Genomic DNA, 19230 nt, shown 5'->3' on the forward strand with positions numbered 1-19230 from the left:
CATCATAGGCTGTAGAAGAACAGCATTTGTTTATATGATAGACCTGCCACTATGAAAGATCAAAATTCTACACAAGACAGCACCTGATACTTGCCAGGCATGAAACAAAGGACCTCAGTTTGATGTCCATCAACAAATGTGAACTGCACTTCCACAGCTGGTAGATAAGGTCCATCCATGCTGGCAGATGGGACAGCTCAGGCTTTTCCTGCCTGTGCCAGCCCAGGAAACAGTACCAGTACAGGGGTCCTCGAGGATGACAGACCCAAGTGGGATCAGCTGCACTTCATCTGATCTAGCCTCTATGTTCACTGCCTGGTTCTTCACAGTCCTCTAAAAAGTTTCCTGTATAGTACTGGGAAAGGTGGAGTACCCTATCACTTAGGGCATTAACCCAGGGCTGGAGGCAGAGTAGCCTTGGGCATCACAAACTCCAAAATGGCTAGAAAATACCAAGGAGCCATACTCTTGATAAGCTCAACTTTTTGTGTGGAGAGAAATTCACCTACCAATCCTTAGGTAATCATTTAAGATTGCCTTAAATGATACCCACCTTTGCATGACAGCATATTTGGCAGCAGCATGGGGAAAGAGTCTTTCCTGCCTTTCCTTCCCCTCCATTTATTTTAATCCTGCACCTTCTCCCAGCTATGCAGAAACAGCTGTTAGTGGGGCTGCCTTGCAAGTCGGATGTAGGTGGACTAATACGGGTTTAGAAAGAAACAATTTTGCAAGGGACAGGAATGAGGCTATACTGTTGTAAAATACCTTGTAATAAGAAAGCATAACCTAGATCTCACTGCAATCAAAATTACATGTGGTCTAATTTAGGATGAGAGACGTGACTTGTTCATCTGAACACTGCTCTCTTACACTACAGATCAGCATAAAGTCTGGGCAGCACCTGCAGCCCAGCTCTTCATGTCCAAAGCATTGCCTATTTCAAATTTATGGACAGGGCTGTGAACTGCAGCTCCTTTTACTTTCTGCTGTTTCAGCCACTCCACTAAGGTGCCATGATAATAAAAATCACATAAAAGTCGAGGTGTTTTTTTTTTTGCATACAGTATTGCTGATGAGGTAAAGTTCAAATATATTCTTAACCAAAGCATCAAGATCATAGTCATCTACACAGCAGAGAGCTCCTCCAAGAGGAGGAATTCATCAGTCCCTCATGCACTCTTCATTACTGAAATGCTGTCATAAGGGGGTATTGTTCTCAAGTACTGTTTACTTACCACAGTAAGGATAACACAGGATACATCCTAGAATGGTGGAAAAACCAAGATATGTCCACATTTCTGAACATGGTTTCTTAGCCAGACACCACTCCCCTCTCCCCCCCACTTACCCAGCCTGGCAAATTAGTCAAAAAAACAGTTGTGAAACTTCCCACCTGAAGGCAGGACTGGCAGTTGTACTACCTTGCTCTGGGCTCAGAATCCATCCAAGTTCACAACAATTTGCTGTAAAATTCTATGTAATTTTCAATGGCTAACAGGATTAGCAATTTTAAACTTGCTTGTAAAAATAGATTGCTATTAATGTAAAATGCAAAGTATTTTGCCAACAGAAACAGATTTTCCAAAGTGGAAGTATTTCAGCTGAAAACTGAAACCATTTATTCAAAATAACTACATTGCGCCTCCTGGGATTTGTATATCAAACCACTTCTGCTCCCATTCTTCTCTTAAGAGTTTGTCTCCCTGGCCAAAATCCATGTTATGATGCACCATGGATAATGCTTCCACAGTTTTTGTCCTTATGTCCTTTAAAGGTGCTACTCCTTTGGAAATGTGCCCTTTTGGTAGGGGGGGAAATCTCCAAGGCATGTCAACTCTGATTGAGATTGAAATATTTTATTTTCCACCAAAAGGAAGCAAATATTTTGTCATTGTTCTCCCCATGCCTCCAAACTGGAATTTTACAATTCTTAATTTACAATTATGAACAAGTTTGATCTGCACTCCATTTTCATGAGTTCTCCAAAGCAAACCCCCCAGCAAAGTCTGTGTTACAGCTTTTCAGAAGATAAAGACAACCGTTATTAAAAGAATTTATTCTCATTACTAATATCTCAACTCTGGATATGTCCTGCACTGATCAAGCCTCATGTGAGTTTGGGGGTTAAAGATGAGACTGGGATGCTGTAAAACAGATGAAAATAGCCCCTGACAAAAAGGGAAAATGAAATGTTACCATTTATTTTCTCTAAGCCAATGGGCAGCACAACTTTGGGCAGAGAAGTTCACACGGACTTGAGCTGTATCTCAGACTTTCACTGACACGTCACCCTGTCACGTCCACATCAGTTATGGTGGTCCACTGATCTTGTCCTTTTCGGAGTAGCAATTCTTGAACAAAGAGGACGTTGCTACCAGTTCAGCTAAGCTCAAACATCTACACAGTGTATTGCACACCTCCAAGACTCTAAATTGCCCTTATGTTGGGCAGACAGAAAAACCCCTACATTTTTAGACTATGCTCATCTCATTCCAAAGTAGATTTATTTCTCCCTGGCAACAGCAGAAGCACCCTAGATAACTGCAAAGTCTGTATTCTGAGCACTCAGGGGAGATGACTACCACAATGCTGCTCTCATACAGACATTCTGTGTGAGATGCTCTAGGGCCTAAACTTCAGCTGGGATCTGCAGGCATTACTGTAACCTAAATATTAGTCTTGAAAAACTGCTGTGTATTCCTACAAAGCTTCATTTACTTTTGAACTAGCAAAGAGGAAAACCACAGATAATATGTTAGCTGTCTAAAAAAGGAAGAAAAAACAAACTCTTTTCCCCCACCCTGAGAATAAAAACAGCTCCTCTATTTGAAAGAAATTAATTTCCAAAACCACACCAATTCAATGAGAATTTAAAATATGATGCAATTAAGGCAGTGACTCAGTGAACAAACAAGGGCCAGTAGTCAGGGCATGCAGATGAGGCAAAATGCACAGAAAGGTCCTTGCTTTTCCTCACACAGCTGAGCTGACCTCTGCAGCCACCAAGCAATTACCTGTTTTGGTGTGCATATGCATTGCTCTTTGCTCTCTTTTACATCTGGGAGCTTGAAATTCTTCCCAAAAAGAACTGACATTCTGCAAACTCAGAGAACAAGACATCTTTTTTTACTAGCACTGGCAGTATTCTATCAGAAGTAGTCTGTTTCAAACACCAGTCTTTATTTCTTCTTTTATCTGGACAGAATCCTCAAATAAGAGTGAAGTCAGTCACCACAGTGATGTATTTTAGATTTTCATTCAAAAGATCCTGACCTAACAAACAGGCTGAATAACTACCAGAAACAAGAAGAGAAAACAAATCCTTCACTGCACCAACCTCACAATTAATTTCCTAGTACAGAATGTACTGGGAAATTTAATAAGCTTCAGGCTCCTCAACTGCTGACCTAGCTTTCAGAAAGGTTCAGCAGTCTCCTGGGTTTTGCAATTGTAAAAGATAATTAAGACATGCAAAGTTTTGGGTCAAGCAATGGATGAGAAATCATGAGAGAAACTGCATATATATACATACATAATTGAGCTCAATGATATGAAGGAAAAAATAAAGGAAAAAACCTTAGCAATAGCTAGTGATCATTTTGGGACATGCTTTTCAAGTAAACTAGACAGCAGTCTTACATTGCAAACCTTCAGATTGTTGCTATGGAGCTAATTCCAAACAGGCAAATAAATCATGTTGCCACTAAAGATTTTTTCTGGAAACTACAACCTACCCTGACTATTATTATTCCAGATATGAACTACAGTCACAAAACACTTAAGAGAGCAACTTGAGTTCTCATAAAATCTGAACTGGGCCAGCAACTGCCACTCCAATCCTCAGAGCAAAGCCTCCTCATGTTACCAATATGTTCAGCTGCCTGTGGTAGGCTACCAGCCTTATGCTACACAAAACATACAATATCCCAGGCTTGTGGCAAAGGAGACTACAGAATTAGTAATTATGTATCCTCACATTACAGTGACAATTAATAATGCATCACATTAAGTCCTGTAGCCTGATTATCACTATGACAATATCCTGGCACATGATTTCCACTTCGCTTGCTGATGGTTTTCAGCAATCATCATGAAGGTACTCTGTAGTTAAAGGCATTTAAAAATAGTACAAATGAAAAAGATGTGCAATTTAACAAGAATGCTCTTGAATGGGGACAGACAGGAGATACAATTAATCAAGCAGCAATGGAGTGGGATGGGGGGAAGGGGAGAGAATTAACTTAAGGTTGAATTTAAAGAGTCTTTCCTTTCACTGCTCTGCTCATTTTATTACCCACCCTTTCAAGAAGAAAACCATGTTTATGCTATTTAATAGACTTCCCAGAATTTGTTTGTGTGTTTGGGTAAAAGAAATGTTTACTTCTCCATTTCTGCATTTCTGGCCTACCTCCTCCTTTCCACGCCTGGAGATCTGTGTGGACAGTCAAGACCATGGTAGTGGCATTCAAGTTTTGTGGAGAACACATGGATCTCCAACTCCCTTATGCTGCTTTGCCAAAGCACAGGGCTGGATCGATGGGGTTAGCATTAAAGAACAATCACACAGATGTAGCTGATGCTTCACAAACTTCCCAAAATGCAGGAGAAAACAAAAATGGCATGTGCCATTCTCAGAGAGTCTGTGGAAAATAAAAATCTGAGGATGATGAAAAGGACACTGTTACATAAAGTTTACATTTCAGTGCCTATTTCCCTTGTGCTCCACACTTTAAAAAAATCCTTTCAATGAACTCCTTTCCTCATTCCTTTTTCTGTCAGTATTTCTGCAAGGTGCTTCACGACATAGACAGAATTTCAGATGGTGTGTTACAGTGGGATTTCCTCATGAGGCATTTACACTATTTAGCCTCTGGCTTTCTTAATAGATATTTCCTGGGATGATATTCTATCATTCACTGTACTGTTTAAACCCAGTATTTCTACATCTTATTCATACAAATTAAGTTGTACGGTTATCACATTAAACATCAACCTCATATACTCCTTAAAAAACATTTGCCAACAGTGCTATGTGAGGGGTATTATACCTCACAGTATAAAAATATATATAAAAAAAAGACACAGCAATGTGCTTTTTTCCCCCTGTTTTTAGATATATTCAACCAACAAAAGATGTAGCAAGGAAAAAATCCTACTATGTGCTAGTGTAAGACTGCCCTCTAGTAGAAAACTTTCTCCAGGAATATGCTGCCTGTTTTGGGAAAATATATTACAAATTTAAATACATAAGCTGTGGTCTAATAACATGGTAGAATAGGTTTTCCACAACTAAATAATGAGTGTGACAACAGCTATATCAGTGCCATGTAGAACACAGAAGTAAATCCATAGATAAGAAGAGAACATATAAATAATAAGATAAGAAGTAACTAGAAAACAGTACAATCTATTATATAGATCATCTGGCTCCCGAATTTAGATGTTATGTTCCCATCTTGTTAAAATATGTCAGAAATAAAATCAAGAACAGAGGATTTGAAATAAAAGTGTTTCTCTCAAGAAACTTGAAAGGGAGTGGCTTTTTCTTCCAAAATCAAGATGAAAGATACAGACTTGAACTAGGAAATAGCGAAAAGAGAAACAAAAACCAGAATTCCATAAGATACTTCTCATAAACTCTGTGTAAGTAGATATTTACTGAAGAGATATTTACCAACATCATGAAATATCAAATGGATAAAAAGAACAGATTTTAAAAACATAAAGTTTATTGACCCTACCATTACATTGCCACAACAGTACATCAACTGTAACAACAAGGTTAGTTAAGATGCCTTTCCAATAACAAAACTATTTTAGATCCCTGTATCTTTAATGCAATCTTATTAACTATGTAATGTCTGGAAAAAAAGCTCCTTCTGAAGAAGGTGATTTGTCATGGCTTTTGCTCTTGAGAAGCTTTTGATACTGAAGTTAGTCAAGCTTTGTGAAACAATGCTATGAAGATTTTTATGTCCCATGCAAGCCCCTAAAACATGCAAAACCAGGCAAACTCAGCCCAGTTACATTCACCCACATCCCAGGTGCAGAGGCCCCTGACCATGCATCTCACATGGTGGGTCTGGAACTTTTAATGTGGTATGAGACCAAACCTCGTATCTCTGCACAGCATCAAGATGTGTGTAGCCAGGCTGGTGTGCTGGTGTGCACACAGGGGTCTCTGCAGTGTGCCTGTGTGCATGGCACAGTGATACCCTCAGTGTCAAACAAACCCATCACCTGGACCAAGGTGGCTGTCTTCTTGTTATTTCTATACACAAACAAGTACTGTGGTGAAATGCTTGCTTCGTTAAACATAATTAATGCATACAAAAGTTAAATACACTCCTGAAACCAAGCAACTTCCTAAACCAACAGCAGGCAGTTGCATGGACTTTCTAGGAAAGACTTTTAAATACACAGCTAATTAAAACAAATTCTGTTTTGCTTTGCATGACTGTATGTAGAACTCCAAGTCCCAGCAAGTTCTGGGCACAATTCTTTATCCAGGAGTTTGCAAAAAATGTACTTGAAAAAAGAAATCATGACTGTCTGAATACAATGAGGAATATCAGCACACAGGAATTGAAACACTTATTTAAAGAAAGATTTTTAAAGAGGAAAGAACGGGGCAATTTGCAAACCCTCAGGATCTGTCAATTTGAAAATGTTGCAGCAATAATGAAGTATGAAACAGAACTGGAGGAGCAAGAGGTTGGGAGGGACACAGTACAAGAGGAATGCTTGTTTCTCAGGACCCCAATGAACCATGCAGCCATCAGGTGTACCAAGCCATGGAATTCTGAGAGAGTGGCTAAAGCAGACTACTAATCACCACCTGATTTAAAATAGACACACACACACCAACTAACAAAAAAACCCTAAACATATAAACGAACCAAGCCGCAAAACCAAAACAAAAAACCTCCAAACTACCAAAAAAAAAAAAAAAGGCTACTTACAGTCCATTGAAAAACTACTTATCACTTAGGGACAACCTGTGTTCTCCAGTAGCAGGAATACAGCCTATCCTATGTCTGACTAAAACATTCATACAGGCCATTTAGTATTACATGGTGAAATGTTGGAATTGAACACACACTATCAATCACTGCTGGAGGCTGAGCTCATGCTTAAAGAGCAGGTGAAGTAATTAGCCAGTCAGGAAACAAGACAGATGAAAAATAGCAGACAATTGCCAGTAGACAAGTGTATGACCTACACCACACTTCACACAAATGAGGGAAGCTATAGTCTGCAAAAATCACTGAATTCTATGTGCTGGATGACCTTACCCTACCAGCATAAACTAGAAGAGTATCCTGCTTTAGTAGTTGATTAAATTAGAGAATGCAGTATCTTTCCAACATTGACTGAAGATGTGGTTTAATGGTTTAGATATAAGACACATTTTAACAACCCTTATGGTTCATACAGTTCTTTATCTGACCCCTGTGTAAGCACAGTGGAAAAAGCTGCCAGTGCAGTGTCCAAAGAGCTCCATGTAGCACAAATGTGCCGACACGACACAGAAACTTAGAAAGAGCAGTACAGAAACTTAGAAAGAGCAGATGGAGGTTGACCGGTGTTTTTGTGGCACCATGGGCATCTGTGTAAATTACAGAAACATAGAATGGTTTAGGATGAAAGATGATCTGGTTCCAACCCCTCTGCCATGGGCAGGAACACCTTCCACTAGACCAGAATGCTCAAAGTCTTATCCAACCTGGCCAAATGTCTCTGGGCAACCTGTTCCAGTGCCTCACCATCCCCACAGTGAAAAATTTCTGCCTAATATATATAATGTATAATCTAAACCCTCTATTAGTTTGAAGTCCTCACTCCTTCTCCTGTCACTACAGGTCCTTGTGAAAGCCCCTCTCCAATTCCCTTTAGGTCCTGGATGGCCTGTCTAGGGACTCTCTGGAGGCCTCCCTTCTTCAGGCCAAACAGCCCCAACTCCAACTCACAGCCTGTCTTCATAGAAGATGTGTTCCAGCCCTTTTACTCATCTTCAAATTTCTCAACATTATATTTCAGAAATGAAACAAAACAAAAAAATTTAAATTAAAATATCTTAGATGCAAGGAGCATTTTTCAAGACAAAAAGTTAAGTAGTAGAGCTAAGAAAAATATAGTGAAATGTTCTACATTTAAGCAGAGATAATCAGTAAGAGGTAACTGAAAATATATTAAATATTCAGAAAGCACCTTTCAATGCCAGATTCTTACACCCTTTAATATTATTTTGTATGTCTCTACTGACAAGATACAGAAGTTTGCTTACTGAATTGTCTTTCAGCTGGAGACCTTCTCCATTGGGCAGCGATGACCTCCGTTTTGTTGAGGAGTTCTTGTTTGGTGTAGAATTACTGCCTCCAGTTTTCTTCTTGACAAAGAGGACTTCACAGCTGGCTTGATCCTCATTGTGCGTGCTCTTCCCTGCATTTATTACCCTAAACAAAAGAAGAAAACAGTGACCAGATTAGCAAAGCACAGAAGCCCCCATCCGTATCTTGCAATGTGACTTGAGAGGTATGGAACCAGAGTCCAGCACTGTTGCAATTACTGACTGAATTAAAACACCTGACTGCCTTCCAGAGATACAACCATACACACAGGCATACCTTTTATTTCTGTACACATACACATGACACAACAAGCATTTTCTGCAGAACTATGTGAATAAGAACTAATGGTGCCATAAGCATATTTCACCCCTAGGCCTACCACACTTATTTTAAAAAGAGACTACTTTATGGATGAAGCTGATAACACATATGCCTCCCAGTTGAAACATGAGACCCCCATTTCCTTTTCTACCTGTCAGCATCTCTGCTGTAAATAATGAATCTGCTGGCTAAGAGTGTGCATTCTGTCAGATACCAAGTCTTTGCACAAACAAAATACCTGCTATAAATCTACAAAGCTGTTACTGCTAAAGGCAGTCTGTTCAAACAGCATATATTAGAAATGCTGTGACAGAAATACAAGGGAAAAAACTTTGTCTCCGACAGGCAAGTCAAGCTTGCTTGTACCACAGTGATACAGTGATGCATACTAAACACATCCCTCTGGTACTGCACAACATAACCCCCTGCCCCTAGAAGCCTACCTCAAACCATCTGTTCCACCAGCCCTGTAGAAAACAGAAGATTTGCACTAAGAGCTGCAGGCATGCAAAACCCAGCACTAAGAGCTCAGTACAAGCTTTTAACAGCCAAAGATATCCTGAGACTTGAACCACAGCTTCCTTCTTTTGATCAGTGATACGGCTGAAATAAACAGCCATTCCACCAACAAGTTTTTATAACCTTAATCAGAAGTCTGTGTTATCCAAAATGCTGTGGGGTTACTATCAGCAATCTCAGAACAGTCAAGCCCAAACACATTTTCTACTTTCTACATGAGAATCTCATCACAAATTGACCAATTTTGCATCGGTCGAGAGTCCTGGGTTCACACAGGGAGAACCCATGCAAGATGGGACGACATCTTGTTCCAACCAAGCAAAGACACTGTGACTTTGATGGAAGCACATCTTCTCCCACAAACACCCTCCACCCACTGCGAGGTTGGGGTCAGTAAGACTGATACTCAGAGACAGCATTTCCACTGCTGGATAAGCACCGAGTTTCACATCAGGTGCACCATGTCTTTAGAAATAACTGCTGCCTCTCCAGCAACAAAAACAGCTTGAAGGCGTATCATGACCCTGATGGCAAGTTCAAAACATTCCTGACTTCTTGATCTCTAAAACTTTACACAATAGGAAAATACTTGCTAAAAGTTGTTGAAATGAAAAGAAAACAAAAACCAAAGGAAGGCTTGCAGGGAACCCCAGCTTGCTCGCTCTTGCTGAAATGTCAAGTCTGTATCAGCCTTGCTTAAAGGGAATAAATTTTTTTCACTTTCAAGGTGCAGTATGATGCTGTGACACACAAATGAGTATTCCTGCCTCTGAAAAGAAAAAAACATCTTTTAAAAAAAGAAAATATAGGTTCACTGCACTTAACTATTTTCAGAAATGGGAAGTTTCCTTACAGTGCTAAATGCTACACTTTGCAGCCCATCTGTATGCACAGTACCACCATTTGTTTGCATGTCTTGTAAATAAACACTAATTGTGGATAAAATTATTTTGCAAAACACATAGAGAGCAGAGATGAAGGAGCAATTAGCTGCAAGGCACTTGTGAGCAGTTTAACCACTCATCCCCTGTAGTGCTTAACCTTTGGCAATTGCAGATCAAATATAGATGCAATAAGGTTCCAGTCTGAAAATTCTTATTTTCTTGACATGAGGAAAAGTAGAAGCATATATTCAAAAATGGGGAAAAAATGTCTGGGGGGAGGACAAAACATACAACACACATGGCAAAATCATAATCCCAAAGCATTTAAATCAGTTGATCAAGACCTGTTCAGTTTGAAATGCTACAAACATGACTAAAATACTGCACCAGGAGAGAAAGTGTAGTTTTACCACATCAGGAACTAATCAATGCTTAGTTTATCTGACCAGTCTCCTTACTGATGCTGCTGTTTTCAATCCCATTTTAAAAAAGAAGCAGAAGACAAGTAAGAGACAAAAGTTACTCCTTACAAACACCGCTGCTTGTTCCCTATGAAAGTCATTGAACTCTTGGAGTTGCCCGGGTTTCTGAGCTTAATGCTGGACTTTAAGACTATGGCAGAAGATGTTCTGATGCTTAATGACATGTCAAGTTATGCACAATATTATCAATTTTAAGGCTCTTACAAAGAAAATTTTTCAATGCACTGAATACATTAGAAAGACCATGAGAACAAAGTGACCCAAGAGATTGGCTTGGCAATCAGCTATCACGCAACACCTGGAGTTAAAATTGTGTATGAAGCACCTTGCTAGAAAAGGATATTATCAAAAGGAACCTGGCAAGACTGAATACTGAGTAGACATGGGATTTGTGGTGTCAGTGTATTGAGGAGGGAGGAATGGGCTCTGAACAATACATTTAATCCAAGAAATCAATTATATCTCCCAGAATTCCACTTTTTCTTTCTTCATCAGAGGATTAAGTGTATTTTATTCCTTGTGAATACCTGAATTTAACATAATGTCAAAATGGTGCTTATGGATCCTCCCAGGTAACACAGGGTCTAGATACAAAAAGCTGCTCCACTCCTGACACAGGCACTCTTCTACTCCCACATCCCACCTCATAGGCAAATCCTGGAAAACTGCTGCAGTGAAGCCCTGTGATTTTAAATTTAAAATCTTGAGCTATGTGCTGGTGCCTGATGCCAAGCACAAAAGCTGGTAACATCTACTCAACTTCAAACAGCTTCTACTCAACTTCAAACAGCTCTGTCTTTGCTGACTTTTGAAATCCTTTCTTTCTGCAGTTTCCTAAATCCCTCCTCCAGGCGATTCTTTCAACCAGCTTTCCAATGCTGATTTCACTGTTGTCTTTCCTCCCTGCTCTCCCACACTGCAACTTATCAGAGCAAAAATCACATCTAAGCTGCTTATACAAATAACAAAGCAGAACTAACAAGATATTCATATCACCAAAAGGTAACTCTTAATTACACCTCTGAAATTTTTTATGGAAAATCTGCCCCTTCTTCCACTGATGAAGTACCTCATCTTCCAAAGATTGCCCCTGTGTATTTTCTGTCTAACTCAAAATATAATTTTTCCACCTGTAAAGTGAACAAAATTACATGAAACAGCTCCAATAATTTCAATTTCATTTTACCATTAATACTAATAATAATCCAGAGAAAAAAAGTTGAAAATTAATTAAAAGAAAAGTGAGGCCTACATAATTCTCTAGCTTACTTAAACACACATCTTCAAGTGAATTCCTCTTATTGTTCTCTCTCCAAATTTCTCAAGACTCTGATTATTGATGATCAACTCCTTTCCATTCTTTCCCTCCTCTCCCCCAATACCCATGCATCTCCTATCCAAACTTTTGCAACATTCAACCAAATTATGTATCTAGATGAGCAGCCCCTCCTTTTACAGAATTCGCTGTCTGTACTGTGTCAAACACATTTCTCAGTAATAATTAAACAATTCCAATGTTCAGTTTGAGGTACAGTGGTGCTAGTAAAACCTATCCCGCTTTCCAAACAGGAGCTTCCTGAAGCCTGCACAGTCAGGTGGTGGGCTTTGGTCACAGCCAAAGTACCTGCACCAAATCTTGATGGATACATCAGTGTTTCCTAATCTTAAACATGCCCTCAGCTAAAAGCAAATCCACCAGATAGGGGCCAGCTAGTTTGTTTGGCTCACAATCAGGATTCTCTTGGTATCTCATGAGACCCCAAAGCCCATCTGACTGGATGGAAATGAAGGTCACACTGTGCTTCTATTATTCTCTCAGCAAGCAGAGCTCAAAGTTCTGTGCCATGATCACTGCAAAATCTGAAGTTTATCTTAAGAGAACCAGAACAGGCCTGGTAAACACATCCAAAACAGGCTTTGATAGTTTAAAAAAAAAACCCCAAAACAATCAAAACCAAACCACAAGCAAACACAAACTAAAAATAAAGCAAACACAACCTAGAAAGAAAAGCTTCAGTCTTATGAAGCATTTCTATTCATACCTCTTTTTTTTTTTTTTTGGCATCAGTACCAGTATATACTCTTTTTATTCCCTTCTATAACATGATCTTTGATATTATATTAAATTGTGATCAGCCAAAATTCTAAGCTGTGCTGTAACAATAAAGTTTGCTGTGCTCTAACAGTAAAGTTTTACCCGCAAAAAAAAAAAAATCCCTATTGCAGTTGCCTTACCCACTTGGAGCAAAATATAGCCCACAACAAAAGCTTCAAACAGTCTATCAGTTGCAGTGAAGGAACATTGCTTGTAACATGCCCTGAACCACGTTTTTACTTGGGGAACGTGTGCTCATTTGCTCCACAAATATTAATCCCATAAAAATGCAAAAGCTCCTAAGGGTTAGCAAGAAAAAAAGAGCTAGAAATAAAAGGATATATCCATAGGCAGCTTGTTGTACACTGCAATTTTCAATTCTACCCTCCTCTGGGGTTTCAGACTAGCAGTGGACACCTGTATTTGTTTTGACTCTGAATGAATCAATTGAGCAGGAAGGACAAAGCCCTTCTCTCCCCCCTCACAGGAGCTACAGCCAACCTCTCCTCTTTCCAGCTGTGGCACACACACACCACTCCACAGCTGCATGACACCAGCTTGCATCCAACCCAACTAATAACACAGAAGTAACCCAGATGAATGAATACCATACATACAGACAACAGACAATACATTCCTAACAGTTGTGTGTTATAATTTCAACAGTCTTAGAATGATGATTAAAGATATCATAAAAATACAACTTTCATAAAAGTATTGCTGCCTTTACTTCCCCCTGACACCTTTCTTTTTTCCCCCCCCCTTAATGGATAAGCATGTGAGTGGATGCTGCTGCTTTTTTCTGTGACATCTCACTTACAGTCTTAGATTTCCAGGTAGGTGTCTGTTTCCTCCCTTTCACCCACATGAGATTTATTTCTGCACTGGGAATCAACTTGAAAGAGATTTCCTTCTAGCTGTTCACCTCCTCCCTCAGATGAAAGGCAGCTTTTCAAGCAGCCTAAACAGTTCCATTCATTCATGACTGTAGCTGTCACACTGTGCACATCAAAACCAAAGCACTCACTAGCATTGTCCACTGCAGGCAGAAACTGAAGCCAGACCTGAATCAGATCTCTAAATCCATGGGGCTAAATAATACTTTCATTTTATTAACCAAGGAAGAAGTGAATATTTAGCCATGAAATCTTTCAATGATGTGCTGTGAAAATATGGTTTCTCCTACCAGCAATTACACTAGTATACACTAGACCAAGCTCACTTTGAGGCCCAGCTAGAAGCCATGACACCCATCAAGCTAATAAGAACTAAAGATGGGATTAAAATAGGCAAAGTATAAAAGCAGAATAGCATTTATGGAAATTCACCACAAGTTCAGTGTAATGACCATAACTTGGTAACACAGCTTGTCTTTGGGCTGAAGTCAAGGACATCTTAGAAGGGAAGTCCACTCTGATGTTATTTGTATGGACTTCCCAAAATGCTACAATGCAGCACACCATCCAACTATCCTTTCCAAAAAAAAGATTAAATACTAAGTGACTACAAGGAACAAAACAGCTGTAGGTCACTGCAGGAATGTCCAGGCTCTATGACCACTACACAGGGGGAGGCAGCTCTTTTTGATAATTAGCATACAGGTATTGCAGAAGAAAACCAAGGGAGCCCCAAGCAGATGCTGAGCCAAGCCAGTGGGATACAAAGGTGGTTAAGCATGATCTCACTTCAGAGCTGAGCAGTCTCAGCCACAGCTGGCAATACTACTTGCCAAATTCTTCTTCCTCACTCCTTCTGTACTAGCTACCAGAATGGGGTAAGAGATTGCAAAACCTCTTAATTAATTAATTTGACACTGCAAGAGAACCACCACTTATTTCCCACAAAGGATAGTGAAATTGAAAAGAATGCCAGGTCAGACTGCTCATCGTCCATATTATATTTAAAGCAGCTTTTCCTGGCCGTTGAACACTTGCTGAAATATAAGCAAGAGATCCAGAAGACAATGGGAATAAACAACTTTGTGTTGACCAGTGTCCTTCTAGTCCAGTTCCCACTAATGCACTTGGACCTTTTTCTTTTCCTCTCCAACAGTTAAATTCTCAAATCCTGCTAATCTGGGGAAAATGGGCCTGAACTTATTTCCATGATATTCAGGAGGAAGTTGCCTTGAAAGTTCTAAAAGTTATGCTTCTTCTATGAATAAAGCACATCCAATCTGGTGAAGTCAGCCTCCAGATAAACATATTTGCACAAAAACTCTGAGATTTTTATGCATTATTAGATTTTTCTAGATTTTTGCTGCAGATAAAGCTTACCTTATGCTATTATGTTATAACATTATGTTGCCTCATTATGTTACTACATTATAACATCATTATGTTGTTAATGCTTACCAGCTTTGGCTGGTGTGATAAGTTTTCAGCTTCAAATTGAAGCAGAAAGCATTAAGAAACCCCTAAATAGTAGTGAAAAGAAATGGACCCTTTCTACAGGAATATCCTTTATCATGTCTCTTTAGCCATGTGTGAATAGTACCTGTGACTTTGCACATTAGGACTGACAGCTCTTGAAGCTGAGGCACCTGGTTCAATCTAAAGAAATCACACCCTGATAGCATCTTTTTTTATTTTGTTCACAATCATTTTATCACATGTTATTTCACTGACATAGCCTTTAGGGGTGATCCTGGAAATTTACTGATGAGCAGTGCTTCATTTTTGACTGCACACCAAGAAACACATCATTGGATACTGGTTATGAGCTGCTTTTAGATGAGAAACATCTTTGCATCTATCCTAGAGCTCACATCCAAGATGGGAACCAAAGTTCTCCCATTCCTTCCCCTCTAATGCAAAGGAAAAGCAGCCACTTCCATGTTGGTTCCCATGAGCTGTACACCACCTTCTGCATGTGAGGCTGAATAAAGTCTTAATAAAGACATCCCCCATAAGGACAGCACCACAGCTGAGACACAGTCTGACAGAATGGCTGCATTTGAGGCTCAGTTGTCCCCACAGAGTTATGTGACAAATATAGAAATCATTCTAGTTAAAATGATGAAAAGGTAAGGAAAAGCAGCCTGCCCCTACTTGCTACAGCAAGGGGCATCTGGGTTTCAGAAATATTCACTCCGTCTACAAGCTCAGCACTACACCAAACCCCAACCAAAAGCTCAATTTGAACTGGCCTCATAGTTTTATTTTCTTTTAGATTTTTAAATGACGGTATGCACATGACAAGGATGCATGAAGAAAACAAAAGACTACTTCCTCCTCCTCCCCAGTTTCCTTCCCAAAGTTCTACTTTTGAAAGCACATCTAAAATAAACACTGTCTTCCTTACAGAAATGCCAATTATATGCAAATAAAAGTTCTCCTTATGCTTACAGTGAAGCAAATTATGTGCTTAAAGTAATGCAGTAAATCCCACATCTATAGACTGATGCTGTAGACTGCAGTCTCAGCTTCAGGGTTAAGAGAAATCAAGATAAATGGCTTATGCAAAACTGGTCCAAGCTTTTAAAAAAATTATCTCTCATATTTAGCATGTGTGAAAGTTAACCCCAAGAGATGAGTGGTGACAGTACTAATCCCTTTTATACAGCTGTCAACTGAATTTAGCCCCAAGATAATCACTGCAAGTGTGACTGAGAAGGTACACATTTCCACAGATACACACTAAGGCCTTTTTCACAATATCCCTCTACTGCAGCAGGTACTTGAAGCCCCCCCAGCCTGAAAGAAAACAATCTGCTAATTTATTCTTAAAACTCATTATAGAAATTTATATGTATGGAAGCACACGTATGCAAGGCAAGGGGGAGGAAAAAGAAAGAGAGAAAACATTATGTACAGCTTTATTATCACAAATAGGAAATTCATTCAGAGCCACTCATATGCTGGTAATTTTTAATAATTAAAGAAAAAATACACCCTGCTGCTGGAGTTTTACATCCATCACTTTTCCTCTGGGAGAACCATTAGCTGGCAAATGTGCAGGAAGGGGCCATGTGCAAAAAACACTCCAGTGACTCTTTGCCATAGAAATGTGCCTCAAAACCCAGTCTTTTCTTCTGTTACTAAAATTGCATTCCTAGACCTCATCTTTAAAGCTGTTAAAATAGAAGCTAAATGCAAACCAATGAAATGTCAGCAATCCTGAGCCTGAAATAAAAGACTACAGAAAAATGGCAGCTCCCTTAATCTTGACAGACCATGATTCATCTAAACATTTGTAGTGATCATTCCTTTATTCCTCTTGGGGCTAACAATCAATTCCAAAATTAGCTTTCCTAAATTTAAAGTATAAAAAGTCACAGTAATTAAAGCAAAACAGGATTAAGAAAATTTTGCAGTACTTTGACATATATTTTATACACACATACATACACATGAAAACATCTAAAGAAAAACCTGTGGTGATTCTCATGCACCTTATACAAAATTCAATAAAACAGTACGTCATTGAAACACTTATTTTTCATGTAATATAATTCAAAGTGCTTAATATCTTTGCCCAGTTGTTCAGCCATACAGATGAAAATTTCCAGGTGCAATGTTAATTCATAGTGAAAGTCAACATAGAAATCCTGTTAAAATCAGTGCCAGTAAAAGAAGAATGACAGCCAAATGCAGAATTCCTACCCAAGAGGAGGCAAACAGCAGTGAGCAAATGAGTACCTGGTTCTGTGTGAGTGTGTGTGCATGCACACTGTTTGGAGACAAGGCTGTCCTTTCCAGCCCCATCTGCTCCCTTTATCCAGAGGGAAGCTACTGAAGCTCTGAGGTCTGCACAACACCTGCTAACATAGTATGCCACAGCCTCAGGGTAAATTTTCCCCAAAGGCTCCTTCTGTCCTTGCAGGGGGTGGGATGAAGAGGCATGCTCCCACCCAGGAGCAGAGGAGGCTTGACAAGGTTAAGAAGTTTTGGAAGGTGCAAAATCAGAGAATCACAGAAAAGATGAGCTTGGAAGTGTCCTCTGGAGGTCATCTGGCCCAAACCCCCTGCTCCAGCAGGGTCACCTAGAACAGGTTGTCCAGGACCTTGTCCACATGGGAATGCAGAGGGAGCAAAGCACAAAGCAAGAGGCCTGCCTTCCCTGATGTGTGCACACAAACTGGCCCTGAGCAGGTACAGCTCACTGACACCCTGTGAAGTCTGGAAGGTCACGCTTCTCCAGCACACATTTCTCCTACTTGTGCTGTGCAATCTGCCTCCACTACAAACCCTATCCTTTCCAAAGTCAATAGCACAAGCCCCTAAAAAGCCTCAATCCAAGTTTTTACTTGTACACACAACAGGCACACTGGGAAGCCTACAGACTGGCAAAGAGTTTGCACAAACACAGTAAGCAGGGCCAACATTGAATATTTTAGAAAGCTCTGTAACTAAGGAGAATCACTTGTGCCCAAAGAGGTCTAGAGGAGGTGGCATGGACTGGCACAAACTTAAGCAGCCCTGACCTTGCACAGTGTGACCAAAGGCACATGCATTTCCAGAGACGTCTCAACAAGAACAAAGTCAACACCGGAACCAATTGACTACTGCAACTTCCATGTAAACTTCTCCATGCCTCTCAGACCACTGGGAAATTAAAATTGTGTTAAGATCTGTAAAAATATGTATCAGGAAATAATAAATATAGAGTGTCCCTGCATCCTGCTACACCAAGGAACAACTAGTTTCCAGAAATTATAAGTTGCACAAATGTGAAATATGCATGAAGGCAAAGAGTGAAATTGGATGTTTGAATTTATACACCCCTAGACGAGATTCTAAATAAATACTAAACAATGTGTTCAGACTGAAAAGAAAACCCACAGAATTCAGCAATTGAATAACCTGCAAAATTAGGAATGGACAACTTCTCAGGCAAAGGGTGAAAGGCAAACTTCAAGTATCCCCTCTCTTGGCTTTCCCAATATAAGCAATCTCCACCTTCATATGCCAGTGTGCTACCCCACAGGGACACCTGTGTAATGAAATTATTAAAAAAAAAAAATCAATATATTTCTACAACAAGACTGAAGAGACAACATGAAGGTAGAATCAGCAGATAATAGGGAGGAGAAGTCCTGACTAACATTTCTGAAAAAGAAAGCTATGAAGCTATGAAGCTTAGGAGCCTCGGAAGCGAGTAATGAGAAAGAGATGGTGCACCCCGGTTCAGCAGTATATGACTGTGAACATCAAATACTGATACATCTCTTTCCTGGGACAATCCACTCAAGTTTGTCATTGCTTTCAAGAAGATGAGCCCAGAGCACCTTCACCTTGGCATTGGCTCTGCATCAAGAAGCCAAGTACTTTTAATCTTCTTACGTGTCTACATGTGTCTAGTCACCCACACGCGACTGTTGTGACAAGTGTGGTCCCCAGAGGTGAGATCTAGTCAGATGTCTACGGTGCAGACAGCTAAGTCTGCTTATTAAGTCTGGGTGATTAGCTAAAGAGAAAGAAGACATCTGGGGGCATGATTCATCTGACCTATTTTAGTTGTTTACATAGCATGAAACGTGTCTTCCTCTTGGCGGGTGACAAAGCTGAGCCTAGACACTGACACAGCAGGTTGTCAGCCCGCAGTCAGATGATTCCCACTTACATGCCTGAGCT

General features: G+C 39.9%; 1 protein-coding gene across 1 annotated transcript in view; it reads right to left on the reverse strand.

The window, feature by feature from the left end:
• PPM1H (protein phosphatase, Mg2+/Mn2+ dependent 1H) overlaps positions 1 to 19230 on the reverse strand; it is a 131151-nt gene that overhangs the window by 64674 nt on the left and 47247 nt on the right. The window contains exon 2 of the mRNA XM_064701849.1: positions 8291 to 8459. Within this exon, the coding sequence (XP_064557919.1) occupies positions 8291 to 8459 (169 nt within the window). The remainder of the gene's footprint in view (positions 1 to 8290; positions 8460 to 19230) is intronic.

This window comes from Zonotrichia leucophrys, chromosome 1A, assembly GCF_028769735.1.
Source record: "Zonotrichia leucophrys gambelii isolate GWCS_2022_RI chromosome 1A, RI_Zleu_2.0, whole genome shotgun sequence".
NCBI classification, from domain to species: Eukaryota; Metazoa; Chordata; class Aves; order Passeriformes; family Passerellidae; genus Zonotrichia; species Zonotrichia leucophrys.